The sequence below is a fragment of the Rhinolophus sinicus genome, chromosome 13 (assembly GCF_057876585.1).
Source record: "Rhinolophus sinicus isolate RSI-liver-muscle chromosome 13, RSI-T2T, whole genome shotgun sequence".
NCBI lineage: Eukaryota > Metazoa > Chordata > Mammalia > Chiroptera > Rhinolophidae > Rhinolophus > Rhinolophus sinicus.
Genome location: NC_142513.1, coordinates 48,355,348 through 48,374,446, shown reverse-complemented (window position 1 = coordinate 48,374,446; position 19,099 = coordinate 48,355,348). Strand labels below are relative to the sequence as shown.

Genomic DNA, 19,099 nt, shown 5'->3' with positions numbered 1-19,099 from the left:
AGGATATCAAATCATCCTTGCATCCCAGGAATAGATCCCGCTTGCTCATGGTATGTGATCCTTTTGAATGCATTGTTGATTTTGTTGGCTAATTTTTTTTTTTTTTTGAGATTTTTTTGCGTCTATGTTCATCAGAAATACTGGCCTGTAAAATTAGTGTCTTTGTCTAGTTTTGGCATTAGGATGTAATCCTGGCTTTGTAGAGAGAGTTCAGATGAATTCCTTCCTCTTCTAATTTTTGGAATCGTTTTAGAAGGGTAGGTATTAGTTCTTTATTTTAAAAATTATTTTATTTTCAGTTACAGTTGATGTTCAGTATTTTATATTAGTTTCAGGTGTACAGCATAGTGGTTAGACATTTGTATAATTTACAAAGTGATCCCCCAAATAAGTCTAGTACCCACCTGGCACCATACCTAGTTATTACAATATTATTGACTATATTCTCTACCCTGTACATTCTATTCCTGTGACTATTTTCTAACTGCCAATTTGTACTTCTTAATCCTTTCACCTTTTTCACCCAGCCCTCCAACCTCTCTCCCGTCTGGCAACCATCAGTTTGTTCTCTGTAACTATGAGTGTGTTTCTGTTTTGTTTATTTATTTTGTTCTTTAGATTCCACATACAAGTGAGATCATATGGTATTTGTCTTTCTCACTCTAACTTATTTCAGTTAGCATAATACCCATGTTGTTGCAAATGGTAACATGTCTTTTTTTTTTTTTATGGATGAATAATACTCCATTGTATATATGTACCATAATTTCTTTATCCAATCATCTATTGATGGGCACTTGGGTTGCTTCCATATCTTGGCTATTAAATAATGTTGCAATGAACATAGGGGTGCTTGTGTCTTTTCAAACTAGTGTTTTGGATTTCTTCGGATAAATACCCAGAAGTGGAATTGCTGGGTCAAAAGGTAGTTCTGTTTTTATTTTTTTGTGTAACCTCCATACTGTTTTCCATAGTGGCTCCACTAATTTGCAATCCCACCAACAGTGCATGGAGGTTCCCTTTTCTCCAAATCTTTCACCAACACTTGTTTGTTGATTTATTGATGATAGCTATTCTGACAGGTATGTCATATTTCATTGTGGTTTTTACTTGCCCTGATGATTAGTGACATTGAGCATTTTTTTCATATCTCTGTTGGCCATCTGTATGTTCTCTTTGGAGAAATGTCTATTCAGATCCTCTGCCCATTTTTTAATTGGATTGTTTGGTTTTCCTGGTGTTGAGTTGTATGAATTCTTTATAGATTTTGGATATTAATCCCTTATCAAATGTATCATTGGTGAATATCTTCTCCCATTCAGTAAGCTGTTTTTGTTTTGTTAATGGTTTCATTTGGAGTGCAATAACTTTTTAGTTTGGTGTAGTCCCATTTGTTTATTTTTTCTTTTGTTTTCCTTGCCTGAGGAGATACATCAGTAAAAGTATTACTAAGGGTAACATCAGAGTTTACTGCCTATGTTTTCTTCTTGGCATTTTATGGTTTCAGGTCTTACATTTAAGTCTTTAATTCATTTTGATTTTATTCTCATATATGATGTAAGAAAGTGGTCCAGTTTCATTTTTTATTTGCATGTGTCCAGTTTCCCCAGCACCATTTATTGAATAGACTGTCTTTACCCCATTGTATGTACTTGCCTCTTTGTCATAGATTAAATGATCATATTGGTGTGGGTTTATTCTGGGCTCTCTATTCTGTTCCGTTGATCTGTGTGTCTGTTTTTACGCCAGTACCATGCTGTTTTGAGTACTATGACCTTGTTGTATAGTTTGATATCAGATAGTGTGATACCTCCAACTTTGTTCTTTCTCAAGATTGCTGTGGCTGTTCAGGATCTTTTGTTATTCCATATGAATTTTAGGATTATTTGTTCCAGTTCTGTGAAAAAATGCTGTTGCTATTTTGATGGAGATTGCATTGAATCTGTAGATTGCTTTGGGCAGTGTGAACATTTTAACGATGTTAATTCTTCCTATCCATGAGCATGGTATATGCTTCCATTTATTTGTATCTTTCTCCACTTCTTCAGTGTCCTATAGTTTTCAGTGTACACGACTTTCATTTCCTTGGTTAAGTTTATTCCTGTGTACTTTATTCTTTTAGATGCAATCATAAATGTGATTGTTTTCTTAATTTCTCTTTCTGATAGTTCGTTATTGGTGTATACAAATGAACTGATTTCTGAATGTTAATTTTGTGTCCTGCTACTTTAGTGAATTTATTTATCAGTTCTAATAGTTTTTTGGTGGATTCTTTAGGGTTCTCTCTCTATATAGTATGTCATCTGCAAATAATGACAGTTTTACTACTTCTTTTCCATTTTGGATGCCTTTTATTTCTTTTTCCTGTCTGATTGCTGTGACTGGGACTTCCAATACTATTTTGAATAAAAGTGGTGAAAGTGTGTCTTGTTTCTGATCATAAGGAGAATGATTTTAGCTTTTCCCTGTTGAGTCTGATGTTAGTTGTGGGTTTATCACATATGGGCTTTATTATGGTGAAATATCCCTCTATTCCCAGTTTCTTAAGAGTTTTTATCATAAGAGGCTGCTGGATTTTTGTCAAATGCTTTTGCTGCATCTATTGCTACGATCATATGATTTTTTTCATTTTGTTTATGTGGTGTATTACATTGATTGATTGTTGGATATTGAAACAACCTTGCATCCCTGGAATGAATCTCACTTGATTGTAGTGTATGATCTTTTTAATGTATTGCTAAATTTGGTTTGCTAATATTTTGTTGAGGATTTTTGCATCTATGTTCATCAGGGATATTGGCCTATAATTTTCTTTTCTTTTTTTTTTTTTTGTAATCTCTTTGCCTGGTTTTTGTATCAGGGTAATGCTGGCCTGAGGTAAAAGCTTAAGGTCTTCTTAGAGCGTATGTCTTGTGTGTGACCTATGCCTGTGTGCGACCTTCCAGTTCCCTGTATACACACACAGCTCCTTTTGAATGTCTTAATTTTCCAGAGTCTCACTTAGGGCTTTAGATGGTCTATTGTATGTTTCCACCCATCATCTCTTGACCCAGGAATCTGCACATCTGTAATAAATAGCACTGCAGCTTTCATCACTAGTGGCTGCTGCTTTTCCCCATCTGAGATCTGGGTTAGGTAAGACAGAGACCAGTCCTCCAGGCAGCCCCCAGGTAGTTTACAATGTTTCAATACGGTCTGTTGTCCTCCTTCTGCTTTAAGAAAGGGAATTGGCAACTGATCTTTCATTGTCTCCAGACTGAGACCACACCATGCCAGGAAGGTGGTGGGTCAAGTGGGAGTAAAAAAGCCATGACACTTCCTACCATTTGGAATGTGGTGTTTTGATTGGGCATGTGCTTGGTTGTTACAGACTTTTGTCTGTTTTCCAGAGCTCCTACGAGATTATTTTAGCCGGTTTCTGGTTCTTTTCTAATGTCTTCTTGGGAGAACAAGAGTTTAGACGTCCTAGTCCACCGTTTTGCTGATATCAGTATCCTGCATTCACTTTTAAAAATATTGATACTTGTTTTATCCCTCAGATATGGTATATCTTAGTAAACTTTCCCTGTGCACTTGAAAATTACGTGTATTTTGCCTTCATGTGGAGTGTTCTAGAAATATAAGTCAAGGTGGTTAATATTGTTGAAGCCTTGCTGATTTTCTAACTTAGAAATCACTTTTATAGCATTGTATTTTACTAATAAAAATAGCATATTTACCCCAAATGTAAGCAAAGGATAAGGTCCAGGTAGGCTAGGGCGTTATCAATCCTTTGGGTTTTTGCAAAGCAGTAACCCTTGAAGGAGAAAAACAAGGGGAAGTTTGGTGGGTGGGAGGAAGGCTCAGTGCTGCTTCAGGAATGCAACGTTTAGATACAAGAGGCTGGGTTTGCTGGTCTTGAGGATGAAATGCCAACAGGAGTAAGGGGGGTGGGGGGGTGGGGGGGAGTAGGAGGAAGAGGAAGGGCACAGGTGACTCACATATCGCCTGGGAGACAATCAAAGGACGCTAAGGAGAGGAAGCCTGCAGCTTTTAAAAGCTCAGTTGTTACAAAACAGAGCGAAAACCCCAACAAGTAACAATCTTAATTTCCAAAGTGGCTGGGTCACAAACACACTAATTCCTGGTGGAAGAAACGCAGCAGTTTATTTGAAGGTGTTTATGTAAATGGGGTCTGGTGGAGGGTTAGGAAGGCTGGCGGGGACACCAGCACCGTCTCGGGTTCTGTGGCCGCTGCCTGTTGCTGTCACATCCAGGGACAGATGGCAATACCTTATGCACCATCAGCAAGGGTATTGTCAGTCACACCTTCTCTCCTTCTGCCTCCACCTCCCCCGCCTTCTTGTGTTTGTGTGTGTGTGTGGGGGGGAGGTCTCACCTTTGAATAAGGTTCTTACACATCACAATTAAACAAGGGGCCCAACTTCAGCCAATTGACAAACTCCATCTTTGAGAGGTTCATGTAATAAAAATACATAAAATAGCTTTTTAAACCACGTACATAAAATTTCTATTAAATTATACTTCTAAATCTCATTATCTCCGTTAATAATCTTATTAAAACTTCCCCATTACCACCTGTTAAGGAGATAGAGGGAACCAGACTTAAGAAATCTTTACTTCTAAGTGGCTGAAAAGGAAATACATGGACCTTTGAGCCTCTCCTGCCAACCCAGCTCCTGTCCCACAGAGAGAGGGCAGATGGCCTTCAGGTCCCCTTCCCCGAGGAAGGCGGACATTTCTCAGGTGGGAGCTGGGCCTGCAGTAAACAGGCCAGTGAACAAGCCCCCTGGTACCTCTGTCCTGAGAGAAGCCCTGGTGACCCTCACGTTTCTTAACAACGAACATGCAGCCCGGAATCAAACACTGTGGTCAGAGAGCCCATGGGTCACCAGGCACGCTCACAGGTCTGACCCCTGGAGAGCCGAGAAATGGATGCCCAGACCCAACTGGGCAACTCATGGAGTAGCCCCGTCAGGGCACCAGTCAGAGCTTGTTGGACATGCCAGCTCTTGGGAGGCGGCTGCTATTGCGTATGCTGAGGGGACAGCAAGCTTCTGGGAACAGGCCAGTCGCACTCAGCTCTGTCCTTCAACTGGCAAGAAGAGAACTGGCTAAAAAGGAAACAGTTTTCTGTAGTTCATGGAGAAACAGGAAGCCAAGGCCCGGCTAATGGAGCAGAGAGATTTTATGAAGGATGCCACTGCAGGCTCAGAGGTCAGAGGCGGTGCATGCCCGGTTGCTAGGCAACGGGACCTGGTCAACCAACTCACCACCAACATGTCCTGTGATTCTCCAGCCCCTTGGAGGGCGAGCGTGAGGCAGCCGTGATGGACAGTCCAGAAGAGCACAGGGTGGGAGGACAAGGTGATCTTCAGGCTCAGTGCCACCCCTCAGCAGTGGCCACTGAGGGAGTGGAGGCCCAGGCACCCTCAGGGTGGCCTCAAAGGCAGCTCGAAGGGACAACATGATGATAACTGTAAATACAGAAGGTGTCCCTCCAGCGGGGAGGACAAGCAGCTCTGGTTTTAGCTGCAGAGTCTGGACATTCGGCACAGGGAGCAAGCCAGAGAAAGCGTCCTGTGGATGGCGGGCCACGTTGTGCAGAGCTGTCCCAAAGATCCGACGCTGGCAGGGAATCAGAGGCAAGCTTCTTCCGTCCAGTCTGAAGGGAGTGGGGGTGCCCCGAGAAGAAAAGGCCGGCGCCAAGGCCCAGAGGGTGTGCGGCACAGCTGGCACTGCGGACCCAGGCGCAGGCCACCCGAAGGCAGGGTTCCTGGTGAACGAGGAGCTAAATGTCTGGGGACAGAAGCCAGTGGCCCGCAGCCATGCGTTTTCTCTGGAGATGACTTCAACGAGCCTCCACAGCCCTGGACAAAGGAAGTGAGGGCGCGAACACTGCAGGAGCCAGAGGCGGGTGCGGGAGGCGGCAGAAAAGAAGCCGGAGCAGCGCTGTCACCAAGGCCAAACACCCTTCTCTACGGCTCCTTCCTCTCTCTGCCTGCCATGGCTCGGCAGGTACGTAACACTCCCCAGAGCTGCCTCTCCCGACTGCAGATGGCCCCTCAACTGGGGACCAAATACTTGTCCTCCACACATACAGGCAAGGCGGGACTTAAAGAGACGGGACGCAGGAGCACGAAGGCCGGGCCGGCAAGTCCGCACCCAGCAGTTACCAAGGAGCTCCGCCATCTAGGACAGACATGCTTCTGGGAAGCTCGGGCCACTACTGCTCTTACTGTAGAGAGAGTAAAAGACAGCAATTTGGGCGTCGTTAGCACATTTATGTCTTCAGTGTCTGGGGGAGGGAACAGGAAAGGGAACCTGGCCCCAATTTCTGAACTTTTGCAGTAAAAACAAGCAAATGAAACCTGGCTGCCTGGAGCAGCAGAAGTTTCTCTCCCTTTCCTCTCCCTCCCCCAGGCCCAGGTGAGCCCTCGGGAGCCTCCCTGCATTCAGATGGACAGTGCTGACTGAGTGGAGCGCAGTTACCTGACCTGACGATGGGGAGAGAGCCCCAAGCCGAGTCGGAGGCAGGAGGCCTGGTTTCTAGCTTTATTTATATAAATTTATGTAACTGCCATGGCCAGCATAATCTCAGGGAAAGTACCTCACTGGGTGTGACCTGTTCCCTCATCTAGACAATGCGGGTTGGACATGGACTTTAGGTCATCTTTCCCCGCATACTTCCACAGTACAACGTTCTGTCACAAAAGCACACATTGGAAGTCTGTCCCTTCAGTAAAACGCCTTTGGTGTTTTGTCCCACCAGCGGTCAGTAACCATTTCAGACTATTTTCTGAGACAACCTAAGGCAGTTAAAATCTTTCTGTAAAATAGTGCAGCCACTTTGGGAAACAGTCTGGCAGTTCCTCAGAAGGGTCAGGCATGTGACCCGGCAATTCTGCTGTGTACACAGCCAGGAGAAAACTCATCCACGTAAAAACTTATGCACAAATGTTCATAGTAGCGGTGTTTATAACAGCCAGAAAATGAAGCACAAACGTCCATCCAATGAATGAACGAAACATGATGTATCAAGGCATTATTCCACCATAAAGAGAAATGAGATACCAGTACATGGCACCTGGGGACACCTGAAATCATTGTTCTAAGTGAAAACTGCCAGGCAGAAAAGTTCCATTGACATAAAGTGTCACCAATAGGCAAGTCTATGGACAGAAAGTAAATCAGTGGTTGCCAGGGGTTTGGGGGTTGGGAAGGGAGGAGCAGAGGGGAGAAAAGTCACTCCTAATGGGAACAAGATTTTTTTTTTTTTTTGGCAGTGTTGATGGAAATGCTCTGGAAATAAGTGATTGTTGCATGATTTTGTGAATATTCTAATAGCCGCTAAGTGTGCACTTTAAAGCGTGGGTTTTATGTTATGTGAAGTATATCATAATTTAAAAAATTAAGACGAGGGAAAGCACCTCTCCTCCGTTTTGTGGTGGATGAGATTTCGCCTGTGAATTCCTTTGTACACCCCTCAATGTTGGGAGAACCCATCTGTCTCTTAGGATGTCTTGTTACAGGTTGTGCAGTGTCTGTACCTGAACGTCACTGAGTCCTGACAACCAGCCACCAGGTAGGCTTGCGTACGACCCAAGCTGGGGGACAGGCGGGGCCAGGAATGACCCCATGGGGCGTGAAGGGCCGCGTCCTCCCTTTCTACGGTGTCCCGGACCTGGGAGATGGCTCGGATGACTGTTCCAGGTCCTGTTCAGCTGAACCTAAGAATCCGGCTTGGAGGGTTGATGTGTAGCTATGGTGTTGGGTTCTGGCAAAACGGCATTCACGGTGGTGGGCGCCCCATGGAGTAGAGAAAGCATGGATTGCCCGACAGATGTGAGGGTGGCAGCGGGGGTAAGACGCCTGTCCCGTCTCCCGTGGAGATGTGGCTGCGGGGCTCCCGGGCGCCAGAGCACATGCAAAGGGCAGGGCTGGGGCAGGCACAGGAGTTTTGCTGCCTGGGACGCTGTCCTTTTCATCCTTCCTCTTAGTAATCCACAGGCTGCGATGAGCTACCACATATTCAAGTACTTCAAAATAAAGCCCTTTTTGGGGGGTATGGGAGGGGCAGGAGGAAGACGAAGACGAGGCCATCTTCAGTGAAGGCCTCAGGGAGCTTCAGTGAACATTGTCCTGAATGGGGTCCTTTTCAGTCATTTCCCAAGTGATGACTAACAAGGCGGCGGGAGGAGGGAGCCAACCCTTTGACACAGGCATCACGCAGCTCCTTCGTGGGACAGGCACCAAGGCGAACCGCCTTCACCACGAAGCTGCTCACATGCCAGCGAAGGGTTGTTAGGAAAATAACCCAACGACTTATCACTTCAGACACGCCCGTGTGCCGAGCTGCCTTGAGGTCAGAGGCACTTGTGGGTTGACAATCTCCAGGTGAGGCACTTTTTAAATGGGTCTTGAGAAATACGAAGCAAGACTGGTGAAGACGCTGGCGGGACACCTACGGGAGATGTGCACGGAAGGCTGTGGGTGCCAGGGTTGGGCATCTGTCCCTAGGGGACAGTAAAGTGGGTGAACGATGTTACAACAGAATGGGGGTCCAAGAGCAGCTGGGGGACTGAGGGCACCGGCTGGTCCAGAGGATGAGGCCTGAGTGTGATGGAGGACGGCTGCCGAAGGGCAGTGCCCAGGCAGCTGAGGGTCTTCAGGGACGGGGGTGGAAGTGGTGCTTCTCGGGCTGAAACAAACGGTAGGTGCGGACGTGAGGTAAGAGGTGGTTTAAGGTGAGCCGTCTGCCTGGTGCCAGGGATACCCTGGGGGCAGATGGAGTCTGAGCAAAGTGTGGTCTGGGTTGAACCGCAGTTGAGCAGAGAACTTTGAGGGGAACGGGCGTGTGTCCTCCAACTGGAGAAGGAGCAGCTGACCTGAGCTCTGGGTGCTGTGGACACTGGCGTCCTCCAGGGGGACATATCAGTGGCACTTCTAGGTGCTCCTGCAGTGGCTGACAAATGGCTAGTGCAGGGCGGGCGACTTGAAAGGGGAGGGAGTTCTTTACAGACTAAGGCTGCGGGGACAAGATGGCAGGGAGGGAGAAGCCACATAACCAAATGCTTTGGTGGCCAGGGAAGGATGGAGATGGTCCTCAGAGGCTGCCGGGAGGCGAAGAAACATTTACTGAAGCAGGAAAGGGGATCACGACCAGACAGAGCAGCCTGGGGGGCATGCTCCTTCCGAGTGTGTATGAAATTCTGAGGAAAACCTCGAAAGGGACCTAAAATCTCCAACGGAGTAATGTTGCCAGGTTACCACCACCGGTCCCCCCGGGGAAGGGGAGTGAGGAACGGCAAGTTGTGTGTGAAACCTTGTGTGTGTCCCAGCCAAGCTGGGAGGCTGTCACTGGAAACCCCACACTTCCTGAAGGTGCCAGGCTCCAGGGACGTTTGGCTGCAGGCTGTGTTTTCGTGTTACATGTGTGAAATGTTCTGTCATACAATGTAAAAGAAAGTTTCTACTTGGAAAGCCAACTGTTTTGGTTTGTGGTTGTCCCCACTGCTTCCTGGGGCTTGTGCTCTGATCCTAACTGCCCCTTGGGGAGCTGGCGCGGCCACCATATTGGAGACACCACTGTCCCTGCTCTTGGAGGTGCTTTTCGGTGACATGCTAGTCCGCTGCAGTAAAAGGGGACAGCAGTAAAGGAAGTGGGGACATGCCCAGGACGTCATTCATCTCTAAGCAAGTGGGAACAGCTGGTCTGGATAAACAGTAACTTCTTCAAGTATGTTTAAGGGCAGGTTATTTTCAGCCGTTTAAGTCTATTTGATGTGAATCCTCTGATACCCTGCGTTCGCTCACCACTCACCAACGTCAGACACAGTATTACTACAACTTCAATACCGTAGTGATAAGGACTTGAGAACTGAAGAGCACACATTTCTTCACGAATTTATTATATAAAACGCCCCAGAGATTGATCGTCTCACTTCCATTGGACACCAAGCACATGGAGGACCCAGGCCCCGTACGGTGAGCGGCTGCGGGAGCCCCTGGCATCTGAAGGCTGGCCCGGAAAACCCCACGTTACCTGTAACAGCATGGAAAGCATGGTCTTCTTCGTCCACTAAATTATGGTGAAAATGTCACTGTTTTATTTAGCATTATGGTACATAACAGTTCTATATCAATTACTAAAAGAATTAAAATAATCCCGAAAGACATCCCTTTTTCCCCTCCAATGATTTGAACGCTGCATTTTTCCTGCCAATTTCCAACAAACCATCAGGCTGATAGTGTTAAAACAATCAAGGCACAAGCTCAGCACGTTAGCTGTCGCTTGTAGTAGAGATGATATATCAATGTCTCTCCTTAGTTAAAAATACATAATCCTTTTATTTTCTATTGCAATAAAAGAAACTGACATCACAGACACAGGAGACTAAAAGGGGAGAGTACTTACTTGTGACTGTCCAGTGATTCAAACCTATCGGTACTTTCCACAGTACTTGAAAGGAGTATTTAACACTTACTTTTGGACGTAAAATTTAATCTTTGGGGACATACAATGCAGTAGGACTTAGGAGTAATAGTTCCGTCATTTCCAGGTGACCACAGAGAACAAGGCACAGCAGCCGTCCTTTCCTGTATGCTGGACACTGACCATGTGACCACGTGCCTCGAGAAAATGGCTGGTTAGATAAGGTGATGGTAACACAAGGGAGCACTTTGGATTGTCTATTTAAAATGCAGGTAACAAGTCACCAAAAATTTATTTTAAGTGCACTTTCACATGCTTTGTGTTTATAATAAACAACAAACGTCCTAACTTTCTTGCAACAGGCTTGACTAACCACTTCTTTTGGCCAAATGCACTTTTCCCCAGGAAACGTAAAACAACAACACAACAACAAGAAAAAAAATCCCTGTCTTTCCGTAAACTAAGAAAGACGATTGGCTACTGAGACAGCTCACTGCGAGACGCATGAAGACACAGGCCGGGGCGTGGGGCGCTGGGGTCCGCTGTGCTGTCACTGCAGGTGAACATCCGAGCTCTCCCTTCCGTCTTTATTATAGATTTCAGATTTTCCACAGAAACTCTTTGGGGGCTAGAACAGCAGCAATCGCATCACACTGTTTTCAAGACTTCAAGTTTCAAAAGCAAATTGTTAAAAAAAAAAAAAAAAAAAATACAGTTCCTGATTTGAGTTAGCTACAGGGACCCAATAGCACATACTCGAAGGTTACACGGTCTGTAGATGGTGGCCAGTCCCTTAGGGAGCAGTTCGGTTGGTGTATGTTTTCAATACTCAAAAGGCTCAACCTCAAGCATAATAAACACAAGCAAAAGTGATTTAACCATTAAAATAAATATTCAGAAAAACCTCTCTGTACATACAAGTGAAAGAATAAGTAACACTTTCACACAAAAAAATAATATAATAAAGGATTTGTTCACGTAAGTAGCTGAAATCTGCTGTCCCAGCCCACGTGTCCCCAGCAGAGAAGGGGACGCACGGGGTGACCACTGCGTTCACTGCCTCACAGCCTTTGGACCCGGACACCATCACCACCAAGTTTATCCCTCTTGTTGTGTTTATTCAAGTTCTCAATTTCTTTTTCTTTCCTTTTTTTCTTTTTTCCTTTTTCTTTTTTTTCCTTCCTTTTTTTTTTTTTTTTTTTTTTACAGCATGCCAAATCCTTTGGCATACGTGATGGCCTTCAACAATCTCTCTTTCAGTTTTTCTTTGCTTGAATATTCCGGAAGTAAAAGGACATTAAAGCAAGTATGAGATGTAGGCAACCTAAATAGAAAGGGGGAGAGGAGAGAAGTCAGTGAGACTGTGGTCAGCATTACGGGGTGTTGTGGGGAGGTTGGGCAGTGCAGACCACACACCAACGCAAGGCCCACGCTCTGTGCGTGTGCCACCCAACAACCAGTATCAGTGGCAGCTTCCGTTAGGACTCAGTGCTGGCGGGGACTGGCAGTCACACTACATCTGAGCTCCTGCTTTCTACCGGGTGTGGTTTCAGGTCTCAAACCAAGAGAGAGCTCATCTACCTGAGTCTTCTCACAACAAAGCTCCCGGGAGGGCACCAGCTCTCTGCTATGGAGCTGAAGTCTGTGAGGTTAAGTAACTTACTCTAAGCTAGAGTGTTCAAACGTGGCTTTCAAGGCTGGAAAGTGTGCTCTCGAATGCATATTGGAAATATTCCTGGCAATATGACCACATAAATGATTGGATAATATAAATACATTTACATTAATACCACTATATATCAAACAATGTAGAAGACTAATAGAAATCTTCCTACACATTTAAACCATTAATATGCTACCGTGTTTCCCCAAAAATAAGACCTCGCCAGACAATCAGCTCTAATGTGTCTTTTGGAGCAAAAATTAATATAAGACCCAGTCTTATTTTGCTATAAGACCAGGTATAATATAATAAATACCAGGTTTTTAATATTATATTATTACTACATAATACAATACCAGGTCTTCTATTAATTTTTGCTCATGTGTCATATATGGTCCTTACTCACCAAAAATGTCAATTTATACAATGGAGAGAGGGCACATTTAATATGGAGATTATGAAATTAGAGATTCTAGCATAATCGAGTGCTGAACAATCAATCTCCTGAGCCTCAACTTAACCATTCTGAATATAATACATAATATGGCTTTCAATTAAAAACTTCTGAACCCAAACTGACTGAACCACACCAACCCGCAGAGTCATTAATCCAGGGAGCCCTGTAGTAAGTTTTAACTAGGCAGTGCTTTAAAAATTTCCTTTAACAATAACTACAAAATCTTCTCTGAATATTTCAGGTGATTTGGAGATTTCGGTATAAAACTGTGGAAGTGCTCAGAAGCCACTGACTGGCCAGTTCACACGTGTGCGATGCAGAACGCAAGGTGTTGGGTATGTAGTCACAGTTTAATAATTACCGTTCCGTGTCTGGGCCGTTTTTGGCTATAATCATCTTTAGTTTCCCTAGTCCACCCACAGGTGCTCTGTCCGTGCCTGTTGTAAATTGCAAGAAGAGCCTTTTCTGCTCATCTGTAAATGAGTGGACGATGTCCCAGAATTCCCTAGTGAGAGAAGACATGACCTTGATTTTAGTTTGGCGCCGTGATACTTGGCACAAACACAGTGATGATTTGTATTAAAACCACATGGAAATTAACATCGGAAGCTTCATTCCTGGTGGCTATGACCCAGGAAGTTCATGTGTGCACATTTATCTGAAGGAAACAGTTTTTATAACAGTAAAAACTGGTAAACCTACGTGTCCAACAGTAGGACATGATTATGTAAACTGTGGTATAGTCACAATATATAATCAGCAAACGAAAGACAAAATCCAAAACCCAGATCCCAAGACTTGCAAATGACTCAAAGTAATACTCAGAAAAATTAACTCTGGATGTCTTTGAGTATATCTATTTCATTTACCCCACCTTCTTTATTTAACTCTTTATCTACTCACACCTTACTCAACTTTTGGGGGGAAAAGTGATACAGATTAAGAACAAAAGAAAAAACGGAAAAATCCCAACCCACATACCGAATAGTTAGTAATACTAAAGCATACCATTTTTAGATGAACTAGAACATTTTTATCAGTAGCGTGTGTTGTGGTGGGGAATTATTCTGTTATTTCTGCTACATGGACGTGTTTTAAGATCATGAATTTGTCCCTGGAATTCCCAAAGCCCCAGAGATAAAATTCATGTCAGAATGATCCTTGTTATACTTAATCTAAAAACAAAACGCAAGCTCATGTAAGCTATCTTGGCATGCTTGCTTGAATAGTCAGGTATCCATACGTCTAACAAATACACTAATTCTCAGCTAAAAAATTCAAAATTTTAGAAAAAAATTAGAACATTTTTAATTGGTGAAAGAGTACATTTAAATATTTATTTGAAAAATTCTTTCCAGAACCTTGGCAGAAAACGTCACCCTTCCCACACCCACAATTACAACTAACTGTAGTTTCTGACATTCCAGTATGCAATTTCTGTTACCGAAATGGCAGCATTTTTGTTGGTGTGATGCTACTAGCGCTGATATAGCTCAGTAGCTTTCTTAGACTCCCTGGCTCTCTCCAGTGTCTTCACACTTCCGTCCCTGACCATCTACCATGCTCCCTCATCCCTCAGCTCCCGCAAACCTCCCCCTCACCTACAGAAAACAATAAAGAAACCCACACCAAGAGGAAATGGCACGGGACTCACAGGCACATGTGAGTCCAAAAGGAGAAAAATCACACCACACTCCAGGACATTCCTTTTGGTAAGAAAACGCACGGGTGCTAGAAGCCCGAGTCCCTGTGAGGGCAGGAGGCGTGGAAGCCTGACTGCACCAGCCACCCTGCAGAGGCGGGTCAGAGGGTGCCCTGCGTGGGGGAGACCCACGGTGCTCACTGTGACCAGTCTGGCTAGATTAGCAGTGAGCTTCCTAAAGTGGTTCTTTCTAAAAAACTACAACTTAAAATACTGAAGTTACTTAGTATCAGTTTATATAATGAAAACACTGAAAAGTTCTTTTCTTCCTGTAAGTGTTCTGCTCTGTATTACAATTCTGAGTTAAGAAGAAGGCGACTATTTAGAAGACTGAAAACGAGAAGAAGCAGCTGCTGCATTTCTACCTAAAAGTGGTGGCTGCCTGGGCTGCACCCCATTCACACCTCCTAAAACTTACGGACATCAACGCGGAGAGGAAATCTGGTAAAACACGCATAACCTGCGCCTAGATTAAAAGTAGGAAAACAGAGCAGCAAACGCCAACTGACAGGTGAGCAGGAGTCTGAACACCTGAGCCCCGCCCGCAGGAGTGAGGTGGAAGAGCCTGAGAAAGGCCCCGGGACCAGAAAGGGCGAAATCGAGAAGGCACCAAATCAGGAAGGGCGGGCACCTTGGGAGACAGACGCGTCCCTTGAGTAGCTTCTGGCTGTAAAGGGATGGAAGCAGCTGATGAAAAAGGCCCTAATTAAACAAGACAGAATTGGAGAATCAGGAAGTGCTGGGCCATATAACCACATTAAAGGAAATGCTGTTACCACAGCAACATAAGAGGGATCCCTTTAATGCAGAGACCACTAAAGACACTCAAACTCCTCTCCATGCCCCCATGTGATCTAACCGGTCATAGAAACAAATGAGAAAAACAGAACTCCAAAATCGATAAAGATGTTATAAAACAAGTCCAGCAAATAAATGAGAGGTAAAACTTCTGGCAGAAAAAAGTACACCCAAAAAATTCAGTCACGAAGAAGGGGAACCTGTAACACCCATATTCCAACATGAAGGGAGAACACAACAGCAGATAGAAAAGAACACCATTGATCAGAAACATGAAACTCAGACGGATGCACAGACCTGAAACAGAAATGAGAATACTCAAAAGTACTCCAGAAACGTGCAAAAGAAACTTGGAAATAAAGTCTAATTTACAAGGTGACCAAAGGAGAAGCAATATGACCACAATTTCTACTACGGACATAAAGGTCAGGGACAAAAGAGCAAGAACATAAACAACTAACCTAAAGCAGTGCACAGCACAGCGGAATAAAGGAGATCCAGATTTAACTACATAACATAAAAGCTTTCACTTGGCAAACGACCCTGTGAGCAAAGGCCACAGACAAATGACAAACTAGGATAAATATCTGCGAATTTACTGAAGTGCTAATCTCTCTAACTCAGAGTTCCTAAAAACAAAGAAAGTAATCAATAACTGCACAGCAAAATGAACAAGACTATAAAAATACAAACAGCTCTTAAGTACAAGACAAGACGTCCACCCTCTCTCATTCACAAATCAGAACTACACTGAAATAGCACTTCTCAAAGGTAAACATCCGAGTTTAACAAAACATTGGGTTTGGGAAATTTTAGAAAAGAGAGATACACTTACATACTGCTGGTGGGAGTGCAAAATGTTACAACTTCTGGGATGGAGAATTTGGCAGTATCTGTCAAAATTACATATGCATCTATATTTGATGCCACAACCCCACTTTTAGCAATTTAACGACAGCCGGCAGATGTATGGACTGATCCCACACAGGATGACTCACGGTGACATTACTTGTAATAGCAAAAGGCTGGGACAAGCACGAGGGCCACGAGCACTGTGACCTGCAGTGCCCTCACAGCACGACAGTCCTGCCAAACCAAGGAACATGGGAGACGTCTGCAGGGACATGGGGTGGTGTCCAGGACAGACTGGGACAACTGTCTTCCTAGCTCTGCCCATGAACGAAGCCTGCAGGCAAAAGCATTTAACAGCAAGGTCACACCTGGCACCCAAAATTGACTTCTAAATGCCATTCCTCAATAATTTCTTATAAAAATGGCTTATTTCAGCCAGAGGGGAAGGAATGTTGAAGGTGAGCTAAAAGTTTTGGAATGTAATGGGGTCGTGTTAATTTAAAAGCATACCAAGACCAAATATCTAAATGTCATTAAGAATAATGACTGTGAAACACATTACATATAAACATCCACGAGTTCATAACATTCAGAAAAAAAGCAAAAAAACAAAACAAAAACCCACAACTAAAACGTCAAAATCAATGGTCACTGCGGAAACTGTTACACTAACCCCTTACTCTGAACTGTCTAAACATACTTAAGCCTTTTAATAGGGCTGTTTTTCAAATAATCAGCCCCCATTAATAAGGAAAAATGGCAGGTATATATGTAGAATGAACAGAAGAAAATTGTTTTCCAAATCACCATTTTGTAAACCCCAGTGAACTAATAGAAATCAAGGATATTAACAGATACGAAAATCAGGTGAAAAACAGATAAAGGGCTTGGAGAGGATGATGGTAACAGCGACGCAGTTATTTTTTACTTTTATCAACCTTCTCAACGTCTCCCCATGAAAAAGAGCTAATTGCATGGGAAAATGGAAGACTTACAACAAAATACCTACAACTGAGTGAGGCCACAGGCTGTCCCCACGAATGCTCACGTGGAAATGGACGGGAACAAACAATGCAGGGTAAGGAAGCCACGGGAGGGCACCTGGGTTTCTCACAGCCAGAGAATACGGGACCCTCAAAGCCACCAACCCACGAAGAGCACAGGCCAGTGTGAGAAGAGCAGCCACAAGTCACGGGGCGCTGAGGTGACTCAAGGGGACAGTGACACAGTAAGCAAGCTCTGGGCCCCGAGAACTGCCCAACACCAAAGCCCCTTCCAGAACAAACCTTGCGCTGAGGAGAAACTGCTGACCAGGTTAAGGATAATAAAAGCAGAGAAAAACTCTCATCAGTAGGGCAGGGCGTAGACGAGGCAGCTTCACAGCGCACAGGCACGTCTTCAGGTCACTTTGCAAACACAAAAGGCACAGAGCCCCCGGAAGCATGAGGAACTGTCCTGGTCCTTGCCCCCTTAGGGGGTGGGGATGCTCACTCCACTTTTCAAAAAAGGCACTAACAGCAGCCGTGGTTCTTAACAGGCGTGCACGTGCACACGCGCACAGGGCCGGTGCCCCTCAGAGAACGAAGGCACGCCCGGAGAGCTGCCCACGAAACACAGAAACTGCTGGGAACTTCAAATTGAGCTAAATTAAAAAATAATAGAGGCGACGACAGAACAACGAAATCAGAAATAGAAAATCTCAGAACAAGGTTAACGGAACAAAAGGAAGATTTTGGAAGACATGACAGACCTAGAATTACAACTGAAAAAAATCGTATCAAATATGAAGTAAAACTAAACTAGAACCACAGGGTGAATTAAGCCCAACGATAACACCACAGAAACAGAAGCTAGAAGAAAAATCTTAAAAATCTAGTTGTAGACTTATCAGAGGGATCACTTTGTATGTTATATAAATGTCTAACCATTGTGCTGTACACCTGAAACTAATCTAATATTGAATGTCAGTTATAATTTTAAAAAGTCACGGGGATGTAAAGTACAGCATTGGGAATATAGTCAATAGTATTGTAATAACTACGTGACAGATGGGTAATAGACTTATCGGGCTGATCACTTGGTGAGGCGTATAAATGTCTAATCACTATGTCTATACACCTGAAACTAATGAAAAATAAAAACAAAAAAAGTGAAAAAACAAAACAAAATCCAAGGAGACCTGAAGCCGAGCCTGAGGCCCCCTCCCAGCCCAGACACAGCTGGCCGGGAATTCCGCCACCATGGGCTCCAGCCTGGGAGCGCTCTGCTTCCTGTGGAGCCTCAGCAGCCCTCCCAGCCCAGACTCCTCTTGGGCAGGAAGAGCAGCCAGGGGGACCCGCACGGCAGGCCCAGGGCCCAGGAGACACCATGCCGCTCAGCCAGGGGGACCCCACACGGCAGGCCCAGGGCCCAGGAGACACCATGCCGCTCAGCCAGGGGGACCCCACACGGCAGGCCCAGGGCCCAGGAGACACCATGCCGCTCAGCCAGGGGGACCCCGCACGGCAGGCCCAGGGCCCAGGAGACACCACGCAGCTCAGCCAGGGGGACCTGGCCACAGGACGCCCAGGACCCGGCACTCTCTGCAGATCCAGGTGACGCAGCCTGAGTGAGAAGCTGACTCCACCCTCTCAAGCAGCACTGAGTGGGGCCCCACTGCAATGAGAGAAACGAAACCTAAATTTGTCATTGGAGCCCCGACTCATGCTCAACGGGAACAGGACTGCGTGCTAAAGTAAAAATGTAAATAGGACCTAGAGTCTCTTTAACATAACAGCAAAATGTCAGGGACACAACCCTGAAATCACTGGTCACACCAAGAACCAGGAGAATTACAACATGAAGGAAACCAAATGATGTCAACACTGGGATGAATAAGATACTGGAATAAAAAATTACCTTAAATATAAACGGTCCAAATATAACAAAAGGCAGAGATTGACAGAGTGGTAAATCCATAAAAACGACATGACTCAACTATATGCTGTTTATAAAAAACTCATTTCAAATTCAGCAACATAGACAGGTTGGAAGAAAAAAGATGGAAAAAAGACCTATCACGGAAACATTAAAAAAGAAATAGGAATGGTTATCTTCGTATCGGATGCAGAGCAAAAAAAGTCATAAGACATAAGGGGAGTTTTCTATAATGATCAAGGGACCAGTGCACAAGAAACACGTGATCCCAGGTGG

The 19,099-nt window shown here is 44.7% G+C and overlaps 1 protein-coding gene across 6 annotated transcripts in view; it reads right to left on the bottom strand.

Moving 5' to 3' along the window:
- Positions 1-4,120: 4,120 nt before the first annotated feature.
- The window catches only part of UBE3A (ubiquitin protein ligase E3A), a 78,134-nt gene continuing 63,155 nt past the window's right edge, over positions 4,121-19,099 (bottom strand). For all 6 annotated transcript variants that reach the window (XM_074317681.2, XM_019753202.3, XM_074317680.2 and 3 more), the window contains 2 exons: positions 12,917-13,060; positions 4,121-11,759 (listed from right to left, as the gene is read on the bottom strand). In XM_074317681.2, the coding sequence (XP_074173782.1) occupies positions 11,639-11,759; positions 12,917-13,060 (265 nt within the window). In that variant the 3' untranslated portion in view covers positions 4,121-11,638. The remainder of the gene's footprint in view (positions 11,760-12,916; positions 13,061-19,099) is intronic.